Genomic DNA, 18,343 nt, shown 5'->3' with positions numbered 1-18,343 from the left:
ACCTATTTTGAATTGTCAAGACAATATTTTATGTGGCAGTAGTAGTTCATCTTGGCAGCTATCTGACTTATAGGTAGAGGATTGCATCAGGCAATGGTTTGTACTTTCTTGAATGGTAGAATGATCTAAGCCTTTTTTTTTTTTTTTTTTTTAAGTAACTGGAGTTATAGATTTGTATTAAAATTTAATGACTGAAAATCTCAGACTTTAAAAACTAATGTGTGAATGTTACCATTTGAAACATCCTTATAAATTTATTTTTTGCATATCTTCTGCCAATGAAGTTAGAACTTTTTTTTTTTTGTTTTTTTACAGTACATTGCACAGATGGCTCATGCGCTTCAATATTGCCACAAAAAGCGCGTAATTCATAGAGACATAAAACCTGAGAACATTTTGCTAGGGTTGAAAGGAGAACTAAAAATCGCAGACTTTGGCTGGTCTGTCCATGCACCAACATCAAGGTAAGACCTGTAGAATTACTTTTTTTTTTTTTTTTTTTTTTTTTTGACCTTGTTTGAGAGAAAGACTAATGATAAATGCACTAGCCTAGATGTAGCAACAACACTTAATGCACAGGTGGATTTGTAGATACAAAATACTGTCAAGTGTGAGTAGTTTTTTAGCACTGTAGCAGGAACCCACCTTTGCAGCAGCTTTGACCATGTTTAACGTATTTGTTTCAATTGAGTTGTCTGCAAAAACAAAAATTTTAATTGTTAGTATATTTTTCTCTTCCTTCCTCTCGCACATCAGGCTGTCTGAAGCTATTGGCTTCCTGAATCAAATGCACTGCAGATGTTTTTGTTTTTCTCTTTGCAAAACTCAATGATTTTCTACAAAAAACAATAATTTAGAGAGTAAGTCTCTCAATGGGACCCACCTGTTGGCCATATGTGGCGACCCATGATGTTTTGGGATGGGATCCTGGTGATTGAGCAGATTATGACCCGAGCACAAAGAGGACATACCCCCTGCAACACATCACTTTGGCCCTTACTTAGATGGGAGGTCAGAGATGCCCGATCTGATCAATCTGCTGGTCATGTCAAGCCCCATCATATGTAACCCACTCCAAACCCAATAACTTACCCTTCCCCTACCCGGAAATGTTTTTTATTTTTGAATATATGATGGCAAGCGATGGCTGAGAGTTAATCAACTGGGAAGATTAGAACTCAACACGTCTTCATCTGTGCATATGTATTTTTGAGCTACATCGTGAACAGGAAACAGAAAATGCTTGAAAACTAATTCCCAAAAAATATCTTCCATGTAGCCCCTACATAGACAAGACAAATGGGTTTCCCCCTTGGTATGTCCCAATTTTGGACTCTGAGATGGGTAGGGAGTGTGGTGGATGAAAACAGTTCAAAATTTGTATATGGCAAAGCTTCTTTCTTAGAACTGCACGCCTGTGGAACTGTTCCGTCTGCCTGCTTCCCACTGGACTACAACTTGGATGTCTTCAAGTCCAACGTTAACAAATTCCTAATGAACCGCCCCCTTAAGTAAACACTTCATCAAATCTCCACACTAACGTAATGTACTTGCAATAACCCTTATCCCTGAGTGGCTTCCGGGCTTTGATAAGTGGTGGTCACTGTGTAAAAAAAAAACAAAAAAACAAAAAAAAACACTATAACTCGACTCCTCAAAAATACCCTTAAAAAATATCACTGATGATTCTGACCTCTCTAGTTCAGAGGATAAAGAGGAAAAAAAAAAAACGAAAACTACATTAACCATAGATGAAAGGAACTTCTCGAGATTCTTAATTATTGAATTAAAAAAAAATCCAATTGAAGTCACCAATTATAAAGAAATGGAAAAATTCTACAAGTTCAAAAGACTAAACTCATCAAAAAGGAGTAATTCGAAGCTATCAGGGATCTCTAGCAACAAAAGAGGAAATAAGACAATTAAAAAAAAATAGCAAGTAGTGGTCCGTATTACCAGCAACAGTTATAATAAAATAACTACAAATACATATGTATTGACCTTTTTAACATCCCTACAATATAAAAAAAAAAAAAAATTGGATATGCAAATGTAAAAGTAGAGCAGTATATTCCTGTTCCACTAAGGTGCTTCAGTCGCCACAAAAATGGGCACCACAAAGTCTGCAAAGGGAAAATATGTAGAAAATGCAGTGAACCAAACCACACAGAAAAATGCACAAGCAAAATAAAATGCATAAACTGTGGAGAAGATCACTCTGCCTTTTCTAAAATATGCAAAATATAAAAGGAAATAACAGAAGTGAAATACAAAAAACATAACCTTCTGAGAAGCCAGAAAAATACTAAAGACATACAAGAAAACTCCTGTCGAAATGACAAAATTCAAATAAACCAATCCTACATAATGAAATATATAACACAAACAAAGAACTAATAAACAAACTAAACCATAAAGAATAGCCAGATTTTCAAAAAAACTTTAAAAAATTGTACCCAAATCTGAATAACAAAACCACAGAAACAACAAATCCAAACCAAAAACTCCCACTTACAACAGAAACACTAAGAAGAATACCACTAAAACCAGTAAAACAAACATCAGAAAATAATAAAAACACAACCAATGATAAAACAGTAAAGAACGTTTCCGACGAGATGAAAGTCGAGCAGTTGACACATAAAACAGATTCTAGAATAAAATAAATTCTAGAAAAGATGGAAACTGATGACGCTATGGATAATAAAGAAAATAATAAAAAGAAAACCAACACAAATAAAAAAAATGAACTAGAATCCAAAGTAACATCCCAAACAAACGTTACATTGACATCCAGTGCTATACAAAAAGAAAGAAACCCCCAGTAAGACTTAAAAAAAACTCTACGTGCAGAGATGGAGATGGATGTAAATTAAAAAAAAAAAAAAAAAAAAAAAAAAATCATCCAATGGAATTGTGTAATAAAATCCAACTAAAATGAACTTCTACTTATTTCACACTGCAACCCAGCCATTGTCTGCTTACAAGAAACTTTCCTACAAAACAATAGCAATCTCAAAACGCCCAACTATGAACAATATAACTATATTCCTAATGCAGACCTTCGTGCTAATAGACAACTCAATTCTTGTAAGGAATGACTTGCCTCAAAATAAGTTTGCTGTCAAAACCAATCTCCAAGCAATCGCAACTCGTGTAACATTACACAAAACAATCACAATCTGCTCAATATGCTTACTCCTCATGAACCAATAAAAAAACGAATGAGAAAATTTAATCAAACACTTGCCCTCACTGTTCATCCTTCTAGGAAACTTTAACTGCTACAGCACTGTATGAGGATGTAAAGTAAAACTCCAAAGGAAATAAAATTGAACAAATGACAAAAATGACTTATGCCTTCTCAACCAAAACCTAACGCATACCCAGATGGAATACAAACAAAGCCAACTCTACTAAATTCCAAGAACTCTGTTCACTACAATTAACAGAACATCCAATCCAAACAATGGAAGAATTCACTCATCACAATAGTCAAAAAATCCATCCCTAAAAATTCCCCTCCTAGAGGGGGAGACCATAGTTAAATCCAGAATGCAAAACAGCAGACAAAGAAAGGCAGTTTTAAGAAAATTTAAAAATCAACAAACAACCATCTCATAGAATACAAATATCGAAGAGCTAAAACTTGGAAGACACTCAAAAAAATCAAAAGAAACTGCAACAATTTTAACAAAAAATCAACACCTTCACCAAACCGAAAACTATTTGGAAAATGATCAGGAAAATATCAAATGTTTTCCAACATAATTCAAACCCAATTAAACACTTCTTCATAAAGGCAAGAAAATCACTATAAAAAAAAAAAAAAAAAGAACTTGCCAATGCACTAGCTGGAACCTTTGCAAAAATCTCATCAAAACATGACTATAAATTTTAAATAGTTAAAGATCAAGAAGAAAGAAAAAAAACAAAAACTTTAACTCCAAAAATCAGTTTTATAATGAAAGCCTCTCGCTTGAACTAGAAAACCCCCATAGAAAAATCCTACAACTTGGCTGTAGGACCAGATGAAGTGCACTAGTTTCCTTAAACAAAATCTCACCTGAATCAAAACTCCTAAAATTTACAACATATGAAAACAAGATTTTCCAAGTTTATGCAAACAAACAACAATAATACTCGTACCAAAAATGTGAAAAGATACATCAAACACAGAAAGCTACAGACCAATAGCTCTCACAAGCTGCCTATGCAAAACATTAGAAAGGGTGATCAGCAACCATCTAACATGATATTTAGACGCTAACATAATTTCACAAACCCAATGTGGCTACAAGAGGATTTCTAGACCACATCACTAGCCTGAAATTATGTTCAAGAAGCCTTCATAAATAAGGAACATGTAATAACTATATTTTTCAATCTTGAGTAAGCATATGAAACCATGTTTGAAATATGGTATTATAAAAAAATCTTCACAACATTGGATTTAGAGGCAGACTGCCTGAGTTCATAAAGAACTTAAAAGATAGATCCTTCCAAGTACGCATAGGATCCACCCTATGGAACCTGCAGTATCAAGGAATACTTTAAGGCAACATATTATCAACAACTCTTTAACATTAAAATTAATATCATAAAAGAACTCACCCCTGACATCCACAGCTCCCTATATGTAAATGATTGTTGAATCCGATTGAGATGCATCCAAACCATTGAAAGAAAATTACAACATTAATAAAATTGATAGATGGACAATAAAAAAAATGGTTTTAAATTTTCTAAAACTAAAGGAATCCATTTCTGTAACCAACACAAACTCCACAATGACTGACACCTGCAGATTGAAGGAGAAAAAATTCCCTTTGTAAATAAGCACACACACCTAAGAATAATTTTTGACAGAAAATGAAACTTTATACTACACATCAATTACATTTTCATTAAATGAAATAAAGCACTAAAACTCAGTCATAGCCCATACTGGTTAGATCTGAAACAGCATGTGGCAGCTTTATTTCTCAATCCACTAGGAAATCATTTAAAAATCCTCGACACAATATGTCACTCTGGATTAAAGCTAGCGCTGAGGGCGTTCTAAACCTCCTGTAAAATGTCTTTATGCAGAAGTGCATGAAACCCCGTTCAGAGCTTAGTAACCAAAGCCTTGAACTAAAATGGCATACAAAATTAATAGCCCCCCCCCCCACTAATCCAGCACACAATAGTACTTTATGATCAGAAGTTTTGGACTCTGAATAAAACCCATTACCAAAGAAGCAAATTTACTCATAACTAGTGTTGGGACGATTCCTAATTTTTATACGATTCCGATTCCAGGAAAATATTGATTAACGATTCCGATACCAAGTACGATTCCGATTCCTAGGGAATTATTGCTTTGAAATATACCAGGTAGTTTTATACTTATGGTCAGTAGTTCCCAAATATGTTCCCTAACTTTGGAAGAGATATTTTATGTCTACACCAGTACACCGTCGTGTTTTGGTTTAAATAAAATTATTATATAATAAACTAAACGGAAAACTTAGCAAAATTTATTTTAGAGAAAATTTATTTTACTTAATTGGAATACAGAAAAAAAACTCAAAGAAAATAGAATTTATCCTTCAGAGAAAAAACAAATAAAATAGAATTTATATAACAGAACAAAAACAAGAAAATTAGAGAATAAATACACACGATTCATTATTTTGGTCCTCATAATTAACAGATTTAATGAATTAAATAAAAAAAATATAGCGGAAGAGAAAGAAAATATATACTAATTAAATATAAAAAAGATAAATATTTAATTTAATAATTTATAAATGAACGTGCGTAATGAAAAAAAAAACAATATACCATGTGACATGGCGCCGTAGATACAAAATAACCTTTCCAAAGTTAACGACCATATATGAGAAATACCATTAATCGAAAGTTTTTGTGTTTTATACCAAAAAGGTATTATGGCGAAAAGTTACAATTAAAGGAATTTCAAAAACGATTTTTTGTTTGGCTATTGATAGTTGTATTTGTGACGGCAGTTCTTCAGACCTCCATAATTCACAAGGAGTAGTTAACACCTATTATTTTTTCTTACTTTTTCATTGCTTTTACACGTTGTTTCTAACGTGAAGAATAAGTTTAGCCAAACTAATTTTGAAATAGGGTATATCAAAGGAACACATATAAAAATGATACCACTATAAAAAAACAAATGAAATACTAGATAAAATTGAGCAAACATAATTACCAAAATTACAGAAAACGATAAAAAAATGGTGAAGTTTGAGTGAAATGAATTATTGAAAGAAAATTAATTGAACTAATAGAAATGTTAAATAAAAAATGTCACATTTCAATATTTTTTTAATAATTAAATTCTCAGGGTTGTCGAAATTAAAAATTAAGTGATTTTTTTTTTTATTAGAATTCTTTCGAAGCTTGTTACCTTGAAAAATACATTTAAAACCCTGTTTTTTTTAAATAAATTGAAAAATAAATGCAATTAAAAAAATTTAATTGATAATTGAAACTTTAAAAACATATTAAACATTGAAAAATTACTTATCTCACAAATTAACGTCCAATAAAGTAGATCCAGTCTTCATACAAGAATTCGGTTATAATAAATATATCTTTCGTAAACTTAAAAATTAAATTTTTTTTTTTTTTTTTTTGAGAGAGAGAGAGAGTGCTTTAAAATCGCCGGGGAGTGCCGCCTAAAATTTTAAAGAAGTAAATTTTAGGAGTTTAGTTCCTTTCAAAGACGGTTATCATAATTTATTATCATTTAATTTCCTCCCCCCCCCACACCTTTCCACGTGGCTCAGTAGTTAACCAGTGCTCCTGTTGCTGTCAGTCAGTTATCTTTACCTAAGTTTTAATTTCTAGTTAAAAGAATTTTTCATGAATAGAATCAGCATTTTTAAAAATTATTTTTTTAGTTGTATATATTGTATTTACTCTTTGAAGTTAAGGAGGGTTAAAAAAATTCGTGACACCTAGATGGTGACGTAGGCAAAAGCAAAAAAAAAGACTGCGATTTCGACCCTCACTAATAAAACTGCTCTGAGTGACTAGTTGGTAATTTTTTGTTCCTTTTCTTTTTTATTTTGCTCCTCCAATTTATTTGGATGCTTCATAGTTAAATGTTTTAACATGTTGGTTGTGGTCATGTTAGATGGTTTTATTCCTCGCGATATTTTAATTTGACAGACTTTGCAAATGTCTTTCAACTCATCATCTTCATCAACTTCAAAAAGTTTCCATGGAAGACTTTTTTTGGACTTTGGCGTTGTGCGTTCTATCCCAACCATTATCAATGGACCAGAGGTCATCTAGTCAGCGTCAGACAGGGCCAAACTATTTGCAAAGAACTTTGCAGCTAATTCTACCCTATGCGACGAAGGCCATCAACTCCCCATATTTCCTCCTACAACACAGAACAAGCTAGGTAACATACAAATATCCGTGCATGAGGTCGCCAAGCTAATCAAGAACCTAGATTCTAGTAAGGCAACTGGCCCTGATGGCATCCCAATTATAGTGTTAAAAAAGCTTCAACCAGAACTTGCTCCCATACTTACGAAACTATTTAAGCGCTGCCTTAAGGAGAAGTGCTTTCCGACCCCCTGGAAGACCTCATCAGTTTGCCCTGTGTTTAAGAATTCAGGTGATAAGTCCTCTCCCTCTCAGTACAGACAAATAAGTCTCCTGTGTGTTATGACTAAGTTGCTGGAATCCATATTAAATAGAGAAATAGTCAACCACCTCAGCAGGAATAACCTTCTTAGTGACACACAATATGGTTTCCGCTCTGCAAGATCTACCGCAGATGTGCTGACGGTTATATCCCACAGGATTAGTGAATCTCTTGACAAAGGCTTCCTTTCTAGGGCAATTGCTCTTGACATATCAAAGGCCTTCGACAAGGTATGGCATAAGGGTCTACTTCACAAGATTTCCAGCTACGGTATAACTGGAAATGTGTTCTCTATCATTAAATCATTTCTCTCCGATAGGCTCATAAGAGTAGTGGTAGATGGACAAAAATCAGAGGCCTGCAATATAAATGCTGGAGTTCCTCAGGGGTCAATCCTGGGCCCAACTCTCTTCCTGATCTACATCAATGACCTCCCTAAACACATACTTAAATCATTCGTTGACATCTATGCTGATGACACGACTATCTACGGCAACACATCAAAGGCTGTAAATGACAAAGTTCTTTCGGATTCTCTCTCCTCTGATCTCGAGCGCGTGGTTCAGTGGGGGAAGATGTGGCTGGTAACCTTTAATGCATCCAAAACCAAACTCCTATCCTTACATCATCAATGCTCTGATCCCCATCTGGCATCAATTGTGATGGATGTCTCTCGTCTGGGTGAGGCCCCGTGTTTTGACAAGCTTCTGGGTTTGACCTTTACTCCTGATCTGAAATGGAACACGTACATAAAGTCTGTTGCCAAGGTCGCTGGAAAGATGGTGGGATCCTTCTACCGCTCCAGAAGATATCTCACTACTGATGCAATTCTCTATCTATATAAAAGCCAAGTACGTGCAAGGATGGAATACTGTTGCCATATCTGGGCAGGAGCTGCCAAAAACAGCATATCATGCCTTGACAGAGTACAAAATAGTCTTCGTGGTTTAGTGGGGGGATGCTCTTTTCTCTACCCTGCAACCTCTCTCCCACAGAAAAGACGTTACGAGCATATCCTTGTTTGATCATTATTCTCATGGCAGGTGCTCGTCTGAACTCCAATCCCTGGTCCCCCCTCGCCAATCTTTCACGAAAAACACCCGTCTAGCTGAATCCACTGTGAAAAATTTCCCCCACTCTATATCTGTGCCTAAATCAAAACGCGGATTCCATGAACAAAGCTTCTTTTTTAGAACTGCACACCTGTGGAACTCTGTTCCGTCTGCCTGCTTCCCTCCGGAATACAACTTGGATGTCTTCAAGTCCAATGTTAACAAATTCCTAATGAACCGCCCCCCTAATTAAACACTTCATCTCCACACTAATGTAATGTACTTGCAATAACCCTTATCCCTGAGTGGCTTCCGGGCCTTGATAAGTGGTGATCACTGTAAAAAAAAAAAAAAAAATCCGCTAAAAAAGACAAAAAGAAAAAATATAAAGGGATGGGGCGGTAAATTGTACCAACCGGTAGTTAACAAAAAAAACTTATAGAATTTAATTTTTGAAACCAATGTATAAAAGTTTACATAATGAAATGCAAATATGCATTTTCTTTTGAATTTTTTTTTGGTTGACTGTGTTCAATTCACACATGGTTGATGCGGTTCAATATTGCTAAACTATAAGTCTTAAGTAAAATTCTATTCATAAATACTTTTTAAAATGAAATTATTTAATTAATCGTAAATATTATTTAGACATAAAAATTAATTGATTACAAAACCTTTTAAAAATATATATATTAATTTCTTTTTCGTTCGGGAAAAAACTGCGCAAATCACTTTTAATTTTCAATTTAAAATTCTAGAAAAAAGATTATATTATTCTGCTTCATCAATTAATCAAATTCAGGGTTTTATCTTTCTGGAGAAAAAAATTTAAAAAATGGATTTTATTTCAATGAAATTAAAAAAAAAAAACTTGACTGAATTGAATTAATTACCCTTGAATTAACGAAGGGGTTATTTAATAACTTTAGGTTTGGAAGAGATAGGTCTGGGGTCGATTTTTTTTGGAAACATCAAAAGAAGCCGACAACTGTCAAAACTTTGCGAAATAATACGTGATCAATTTCATTTTAGAGATATTTCTTTCCAAAGCCTTCTTTAAAAAAAAAGAAAAAAAGTACATTGTTCTATTAAACCGTTTACTGTTTAAATAATTTTACTTTGCTCGTTTTATTTTAAGAAAATATAAGTTGAAAAAGCATTTTCATTCAGTATTAGAAGATTTGTCAGTAAAAAAAAACAATCGCCAAAAAGATAACCGTTTTTTTATTTTTACTCGCAATGTAGAGCCCTGCATACTTCTTTTCAAGTTAACTCTTTTGTAGTTTTGATTACAATAGATCTGAATGAATGAACCTTGTAAGGGAGGGGCACTAAGCATTGCCCTGTTAATAATGAATTTCTTTGGTTTCTTTTTATAACATGCTACATTTCTCTCTTGCGGTTAGGAATATCAGGAATTTTTTTTCTTTTTTTCAACATCAGACTAAAAGAATCGTAATGAAGGAATCGGAAAATTAAGGTATTTTTTAACGATGCGATTCCAGTACCTCCCAAAATACACGATTCTTACGATTAACGATTCCGATTCCGATTAATCGTCCCACCACTACTCATAACCAAAAACCATAAAACTGTCTTCTTCAAAACCCCTCCCTGGAAAATAATAGTCCTCAAGATAGACTTAAGCTTAAGTAAATACAAAAAAAAACAAAAAAAACAACCCCATCCAATAACTTTCCAAGATAATCTACACAAAATCAAAGAGAAATACCCAGATCTCATCTACACAGATGGGTTCAAACAAAATGACACAAGTCAGTGCTGCAATAATATATTAGTTAAAAACAAATGAACCTCTCAAAAGAAACTTACATTTTCATTGCAGGAATACAAACACTAATCCTAGCACTTGGTCTAATCTTCAACAACAAAAATCTCAAATACATAATCTATACAGACTCTAAAAAGAAAAAGATCAACAAGCTTTGACTTGAAAAAGTACTCCACAAACGGTCAAAAAGAAATTTTCTGTTGGATACCAAACCATACCGATAGCCAAGGAAATGAATTAGCTGATTCAGCAACTAAAACTGCCTTAAATATCCCAACTGATTCAAATTTTAAAATCCTTTACTCAGATCTTAAAACATATCACTATGTTGCTTCCTTCCTTCAGTCTTGACAGACTATAGATACCCACTGTAAGGGTGCCTGCATGTGAAATATTTCTGGCAAGAGTTGCGCACTCTCCAACCACACGTCTCCTGAGTCGACATTGTTGAATACCAGTGGCAAGTGGAGGTTCAGAACGGCTGGAAACAGTGCTGAGATAAGCGGAAGCACATATAGCGCCTAGAATTTCTAAATGGTCACCCATCTGGTACTAGCCAGGCTCAACATTGCTTAACTTTGGTGATCTGACGAGAACCGATGTGTCAACGTGATTTTCGTACATATCAATACCTACACAATGGCAAACTTACTGGATTAAATTTCCCAACAACAAATTATACAAAATAATGCCAAAAATTAAAAAGAAACAAAACGCCAAACTAAACGAAAAAATATCACACTAGCAAGAATAAAAATGGGACATGCTCATTTCACCCACTCATATCTTTTGAGGAAAGCAAATCAACCCATTTGTATACCATGTCAAACTCCACTCAGTTAAACACATTCTGTTTGAGTGCACTGACTTTATAACAATGAGGAATAGTTTATATAAAGAAAAACAAACCCCACACCACTTTCATACCTTAAAAAATTTAGCCTTTATCAAAAACTTAAAAAAAAGAATATATCACTTGTATGTCAGCTAGTGCAGAGAGTAAAGGCCTCCTAAACCCATAGATAATCTGCATAGAATAAACCCAGTGTTGACATGCTGTAAAATCCAATAAAAACAAATGCATATAAGCTTGTGACTGAAAATGATAATGTGCACAATTTACAGACTAACCCATCTTTAAAAAGCTGTATCTTAATTTTTTTTTTTTTTTAATTTTTTTTTTTTTTTTTATGATGAAATTTTGAACATTATCATAGCACCATGAAGGTTCGGACGACTGTGTTTATGACCATCTCACTTGGTAACTTACAGACTAGTTAACATACTAATTAGCATATTTGTTTCATTTTAATGATTTTAAGTAGAAAGATTAAAAAAACAACTAAAAGAAATGGTAGGTGAGGCTTTATCATGTGAAGTATTATTCATCCAAGATGGCCACCACAATACAATTCATAGAAAGTATTAACAAAATAGAGCTTGTAGCGTATCAAATTAAAGGAAATTTTATACAGATTGCAATTATGTTTTCAAGCACATTAAACTCTCATTATTAAAAATTGCATTATTGTACTTTCACTTCTATACAATTTTCATCATGACTGAAGAATGTAAACCATCTTGCAGGGATTGTGGTAAGATCTGTTCACATTATATTTAAACTTCTGCATGTCAGTACAGTCAGGGAGGTAGGAAATAGGGAGAGAATTCCAAAGTCTAGTAGTTTGAAAAAAGAAACTTTCAGTATCCAAGGACCTCAATGTTGAAGGGGTGGGATTTTGCTGTTTGTGTCGATTGAAAGTATGTGGAGGGGGCACAAGGGCTAGAAGTTTGCTGAAGCACATTTCATTAAAGTACTTGTAAAACAGGCTCGAGGATGCGACATGGCAGCGATGGGACAGGAGTTGGAACCCGGACGATAATGCACCAGTCCATATATGGCAACAGTACTCCATGTGAATGGTGGCTTTGTAGAGGTATAGGATACTCTCTTATGTAGGTAATTTTCCAGTACAGTAGAGGGAGCCCACTTTCTTTGCAGCAGCCTTTAATCTTTTGCAAAATATTAATCTCTTTAATAGATGTATTTTGAATCTTGAGAATAATGCATCAATTGTCAATTTTTTTTTTATTTTTTTTTTCCCCCCTAAAGGTGTCACATCCCCCACCCGCATTTGTAATAACCAATCATCAATTGTATATACGTTTTATTTCTACCATTACAGGCGTACAACTTTGTGTGGTACACTAGATTATTTACCCCCTGAGATGATTGAATGTCGTCCCCATGATGAAAAAGTTGACTTATGGAGCCTTGGTGTTTTATGCTATGAATTCCTTGTTGGCAAACCCCCCTTTGAAGCTGAAGGCCATCCTGAAACCTACAAGAGAATTACAAAAGTAAAATATAATATTCCAGAGTATATGTCTGAAGGAGCATCAGATCTTATTTCTAAAGTAAGTCACAATTTTATTTTTGAAATGTTTATCGAAATATTTAATGTAAAATATTATTGTAGAAGAAACCCTTGTTGTAAAAGCTTGAACTTTTCAAATAATCAATCGAAACTAATAAATAATACTATCCTGCACATATTCCAATGTATTCCTGTTTATCATTATTGAATCTTTAACCACCATGTAGGTTTGTGTTTAATCAATACAGTAATCTACATTTAGATGATGGAAAAAGTCTCATACTTTACAGACTTTTTTTTTTTTTTTGTGTGTATGATTTTCAAATTAAATTTTTATGTTATCTTTTTATTAAATTCTTAGGTGAAGGTACAAAGTAGTTACCAAACACCCTCTTTCTTCCATGTTAAGAATGGCTTTCTAAATATTTCAGCATGGTCTGTATTCTACATAAGTATCTAGTTCGTTCCTCCCTATGAAGGTAGTTAAACACAAGCTCAGTTTTTTAACGTGAAAACATCTTGGCTCTCCAATAAGGAGCACTTTGGATTGAAACAAATAAATATTGCATCAATCTAGAAAGTTTTTTTTTTTTTTTTTTTTTCCTATTAATGACAGAAAAAAATGAAGTATTGTATTAGAGCAGATAATGCAGCTGGCTGATAATCAAAAGGTAAAGTTATGAGAAAATCAATTGGATGATTTCATATTCAGCTAGCGGAAACTGTTTCCCAGGAAAATTAAGCAAACCAAAAATTGGATAAAGCATAATAAACAAGAAATGATACCATAAAAGAGGCAGAAGAAAATTCTAATGTCACTCTTGAAGATTTTATTCAAGACTTTTTTGTCTGCATCAGTTTTTTAGCTTTGTTTTTTCTCTTCTGCACAATTTATTATAATTTTTAACCAATCGCTGTGGTTGTTCAAATTAGCTGAATCCTGATAATGCATTTAAATTATTGTAGACCATTTAAATTTATCTTGCTTCACTTGGAAGGTAAATTATATTTAAGACTGTTTTATATATTTATAATCAAGCAAACTCAATTTGTTAAAATTTATAAATTACAGGTTAATTCCTATTTCAATCACTTAAAGTAATTTAAGAAAAAATGGATTACAGCTTATGACACATACAAACGTTCATTTTATGCATATGGATGCGTGTTTGTTAAAATGGTCTTAATCGCATTGCAAATGACATTCGTTAAAATATGTCCAGTATATTATACTATTATGACCAGAAGACATCCAATGGTAAGACCCACTTTGGGTGCTATTGGGAATGTGAAGTTACCCCTTGGTTACCATTGCTCCCAGATCCACTTTGGGCTGGAGTAATAATACCTGTTAGGGCATCTGGTACTACCAAATCAGGCTGTCTGAAAATGGTGCCTTTCTGACTAAAAATGGCATTGATTACTCCCCCCCCCCCTTTCCCTTTATAAAACTCAATCATGTTCTGCAAAGTCAAAAACAAAACCACAATTTTCTTTTCTAAAACAATCAAACGAAACATCATAAATATTTGAAGTGTAGAAGGTTTTTCCGTTGAGTTGCTAGATTCGACATAGGGTGACTCAAAAGGGTTCGATTTGCTGTAAAACAAAACAATACAACTAAACATCATGAATAAATATTTTAACTTAAAAAAAAACAAAAGAAACTTTAAACGGTAACTTTCCAAAATTACTGGATAAATAACCCCGAAAGAGTTGATATGCCATCAAACAAAATGATCAATATAAGATCTACCAGTGATTTGTTAGTGACATAATCACTATTCTACTTGGATTTCATTTGAAAACCTAGAAACTGTAACATGTTTTGAACACTCTTTTATATAACTAAAAAAAAAAAAAAAAAAAAAAAAAAGTCTCTTTACTTTAATATTATCTTTATTAGTATTCTTATATACATGTTGGTCATGTGTACAGACGGTTATATAAATTGGATCCTTTGAAATACTTTTGTTTTTGTTCTAGCTAGGGATAGGGCATGCATGACATTCATTCAATATCTTAGATATTCTAATCAAGAGTTCTTAAGATTTTAGTTAGCCCTTTAAGTGCAATTGTTTGTATCTCTTGCACTTAGTTCATCAGGTATATTTACCAGGTAGTCACTTTCTTTTAAAGTCATGTATAAGCCATTGGTATTTTAATAAAAGAAAGTATTCAGATAATTGCAAATTAGACCAATTCAAACTTTTATTTTTTTTTTGTCATTTATTTTTTCCAAACTCAATTCAAGAACTAAAGTATATTTTAGTATAAATAAAATAGTGGGCTTGAAAGCCAAATCAGAACATATTAGATCAACATTTCTATAATGGAACTCACACCCTTGACGTTAATCTCGCGTTGTTCAGTTTGAACATTTTCAAAATACAATTGTTGAGATACAACATGTGGCTCTTCACAGACTTTTCTTTCTCCAACTTCACAAGATGGCAAGAAAGAGAAAAAAATAAAACATACTGAATAAATTTCAAACAACTAAAATATTTTTATTTTTCTAATATTACGTTGTGATTTGGCTTTCAAGCGCACTTGGTACATATTTTATTCAAATTAAATCGACGTTTCTATAATGGAACTCATACCTTGATGTATTTTGTGTTGTCGTGGGGGTTTACAAAGGTTGATTAATTTTTTTTTTTTGTAAATAAGAATTTTTTTTCTAAATAAGAATTATAGTGATCTGAAATATTCAATTTCTCTTTCAGTTGCTGAGACATAACCCTAACGACAGGTTGTCTTTGGAAGGGGTTATGAAGCATCCATGGATCGTGAAAAACTGTACCACTCCAATCCCAGTACTTCCGCCTGGAGCTCACTTACCACAACAATAATCTTTGTCCCTCTTTGATCTCCCTCCCACACCATTTTGAAATTGTCTTTTAAAAAAAAAAAAAAAAAACAAAGTCCATCTGTTACACGTTGATTTATGCTTGATTATCGAATGATTCGGATCTGAAAGTGAACGGCACTGTGTATTTGTGAAAGGATTAGGGAAGAAGTGTAGGTGCTTGTTTGCATTAGCGATCTTGTAAACCAACACATTACAGGTGAAAACATTACATACTTGTGCGTCATGGGGAAACTATTATAAATTCCACAAATTATGAAAAATGATTCAATCGAAAAATAATTACAAGTAAAATAATAGAATTTATCAAGTTTTATTGTATCTTTTTAATGTGGAAGAGTTGTGCAACCTTTTCATCATGTCAAACAAGGGAAAAAACTCTTGACTTAAATTGACAAATTAAGGGTGTACGATTTTTAAACCAATGTATTTCAGAACGTAATTGTGGATGATCCCCCCCCCCCCCAAATACATCCTATCATATTTATTGGATCTTTTTTTTTTTTTTTTTTTAAATTTATACTAAGTCTTCCGTCACATGTAAGCGTGTAATGTTTCACCTGAAATGCATAGGTTTAAAAGATCACCAGTGTAACCAACATCAGAATGTATTTCTAATATTCACTTTGTAATCAACAAAGGATATGTATAATATTGAATAAAAAAAAAAAAATAACTTTTTGTATAAAATTATTCCGATAATAGTGGTAGTGTTTGTTTTTAATTTTTTTAATGTTTATTTTAAGTTTGATAAAGAAAAAAAGTTTGCAATGAAGTTTTGATTGAATAAAATTTACCTCCCTTATATAATTTCACTAGTATCTCTTGTGTATATACGTGCATACTTATGCAGGAGTTGTTAGCTATTAGATAATAAGATGTTCATCTTTCTACTTCGATTTTTTTTTTTTTTTTTTTTTTTTTTTTTTTTTTTTTGTTAGTAAATTATTTTAAAAATTTTATTTTGTTTTTCTGTTATTCTTCTTTCCAAAGTTTCCTCACCCATTAATCTCTATCTTTGAGTGTTTGTAATGGAATGGTTATTTTTATTTCGTAAACAATGACTCCAGATGTTTCAGCTTCTCTTAATGTGTATTATTTTACTCTATTAAAAGATTTAAAAAATTTTTTTTTAATATTTCTTGTCCTTATGGGGGGATATATATATTTATACTCCTATAAATTTTGTGTGTATTGATATCATATTAAAAACCCTTTTTTCTATTTATTTAAAAAGAAAATATAACTTTGTTATATATGGGTCATGGAATAGCATTCATCTGCAAAAGATCTAGCTAATTTGCATATTCTTTTAAACATTCATTTTAATTAATTCCTATTAGTGTTTTCGGTTTTCTTATCTTTAGTTAACTATTACGTGTAATTCATGCAGATATTCTACTTGATTTATACTTGCATAATTTTTGCATATAAAGGTAAACACAAATGTCTTTCTATATTTATGTATGCGTGTATATATATATATATATATATATATATATATATATATATATATATATTGGTAGTAATTATTTGTTTGTTTAAAACAAAATATATAAGTGTGTCACCCAAAAGAGTGCTTGTTTGTAAACTAAATTCACTTATATATATATATATATATATATACACACACACACACACACACACACACACGTGTTTTTAAAAGAAAAAAAAAAGTCTCCTGTCAATTTTTAGTCTACAGATATGGAACTTAATATATAGGATATTTGAACACATGCAAAACTTTATATTTGGGTTTCAGCCGGGGGGGGGGGGGACATCTGTGCAAAAGTGTGAAAACTTTAAAAAAAAAGTAGAATTTGCCAGGTGATAATCGAATGAAAGAATTAGGAAAATGCATGCGTAGCGTAATAGCTATTGGTTCATGTTTTTATTTTTGGTCCCCTGATTTATCGGAGAGGAACCTGTTTTCAGTGGTGTCTGTTAGTCCGGAGGATTGTCCATTAGTTTTTCCTGAAATTTTGCCATAAATTCTATTTCATTAAATAGATGTGCACAGTAAAAAAAAATTTTTGTGAAAATTCCGTTGCCCCATAACTTTTGATCCATTCATTAGATTTTTCTGAAACTTGGCCAAAATGTGGAGCCTATTGTTCTTAATAAAAATCCAGTGTGGGTGACTGTGGTAAAATTCTGGTTTGTGTCCCCGGAGACTTTCAGTGCTGAAAACACTTTTTTTTTCTTTTTTTTTCTTTTAATACATATTTCTCAACAAAAACTTGATATGTCTGACTATATAATGGTTTTTCATGGTGGTCAACTCAAATATAAATGTGTTAAGGCCTGAAACTGCACCGTTATCCATTTACACTGAGATTCCACGTCACCAGGGGTTCAAAAGAGGTCTAAAATTACACTTTTTGTCCCATAGCGTTTAATCCATCCATTAGATTTTCCTGAAACTTGGCCAAAATGTGGAAGCCATTGTTCTTAATATAAATTCAGTATGGGTGACCCTGGCAAAATTCTTGTTCACATCCCTCTGGGACTTTTAGGACTAAAAAAACATGGCTTTTTGGAGCTCTTTTTTCATATTACTCAAAAACTTGATAG

At 32.7% G+C, this 18,343-nt stretch overlaps 1 protein-coding gene across 1 annotated transcript in view; it reads left to right on the top strand.

The window, feature by feature from the left end:
* LOC145277900 (aurora kinase C-like) overlaps window positions 1–16,473 on the top strand; it is a 46,652-nt gene extending 30,179 nt beyond the window's left edge. Inside the window, exons 6-8 of the mRNA XM_080129899.1 lie at window positions 316–464; window positions 12,706–12,937; window positions 15,627–16,473. Coding sequence (XP_079986025.1) covers window positions 316–464; window positions 12,706–12,937; window positions 15,627–15,752 — 507 coding nt within the window. The 3' untranslated portion in view covers window positions 15,753–16,473. The remainder of the gene's footprint in view (window positions 1–315; window positions 465–12,705; window positions 12,938–15,626) is intronic.
* Window positions 16,474–18,343: the final 1,870 nt, after the last annotated feature.

The sequence above is a fragment of the Euprymna scolopes genome, chromosome 6 (genome assembly GCF_053919585.1).
Source record: "Euprymna scolopes isolate OS-2025 chromosome 6, ASM5391958v1, whole genome shotgun sequence".
NCBI classification, from domain to species: Eukaryota; Metazoa; Mollusca; class Cephalopoda; order Sepiida; family Sepiolidae; genus Euprymna; species Euprymna scolopes.
Note: the sequence above shows the minus strand (reverse complement) of the source record. Positions and strands in the feature narration are given on the sequence as shown.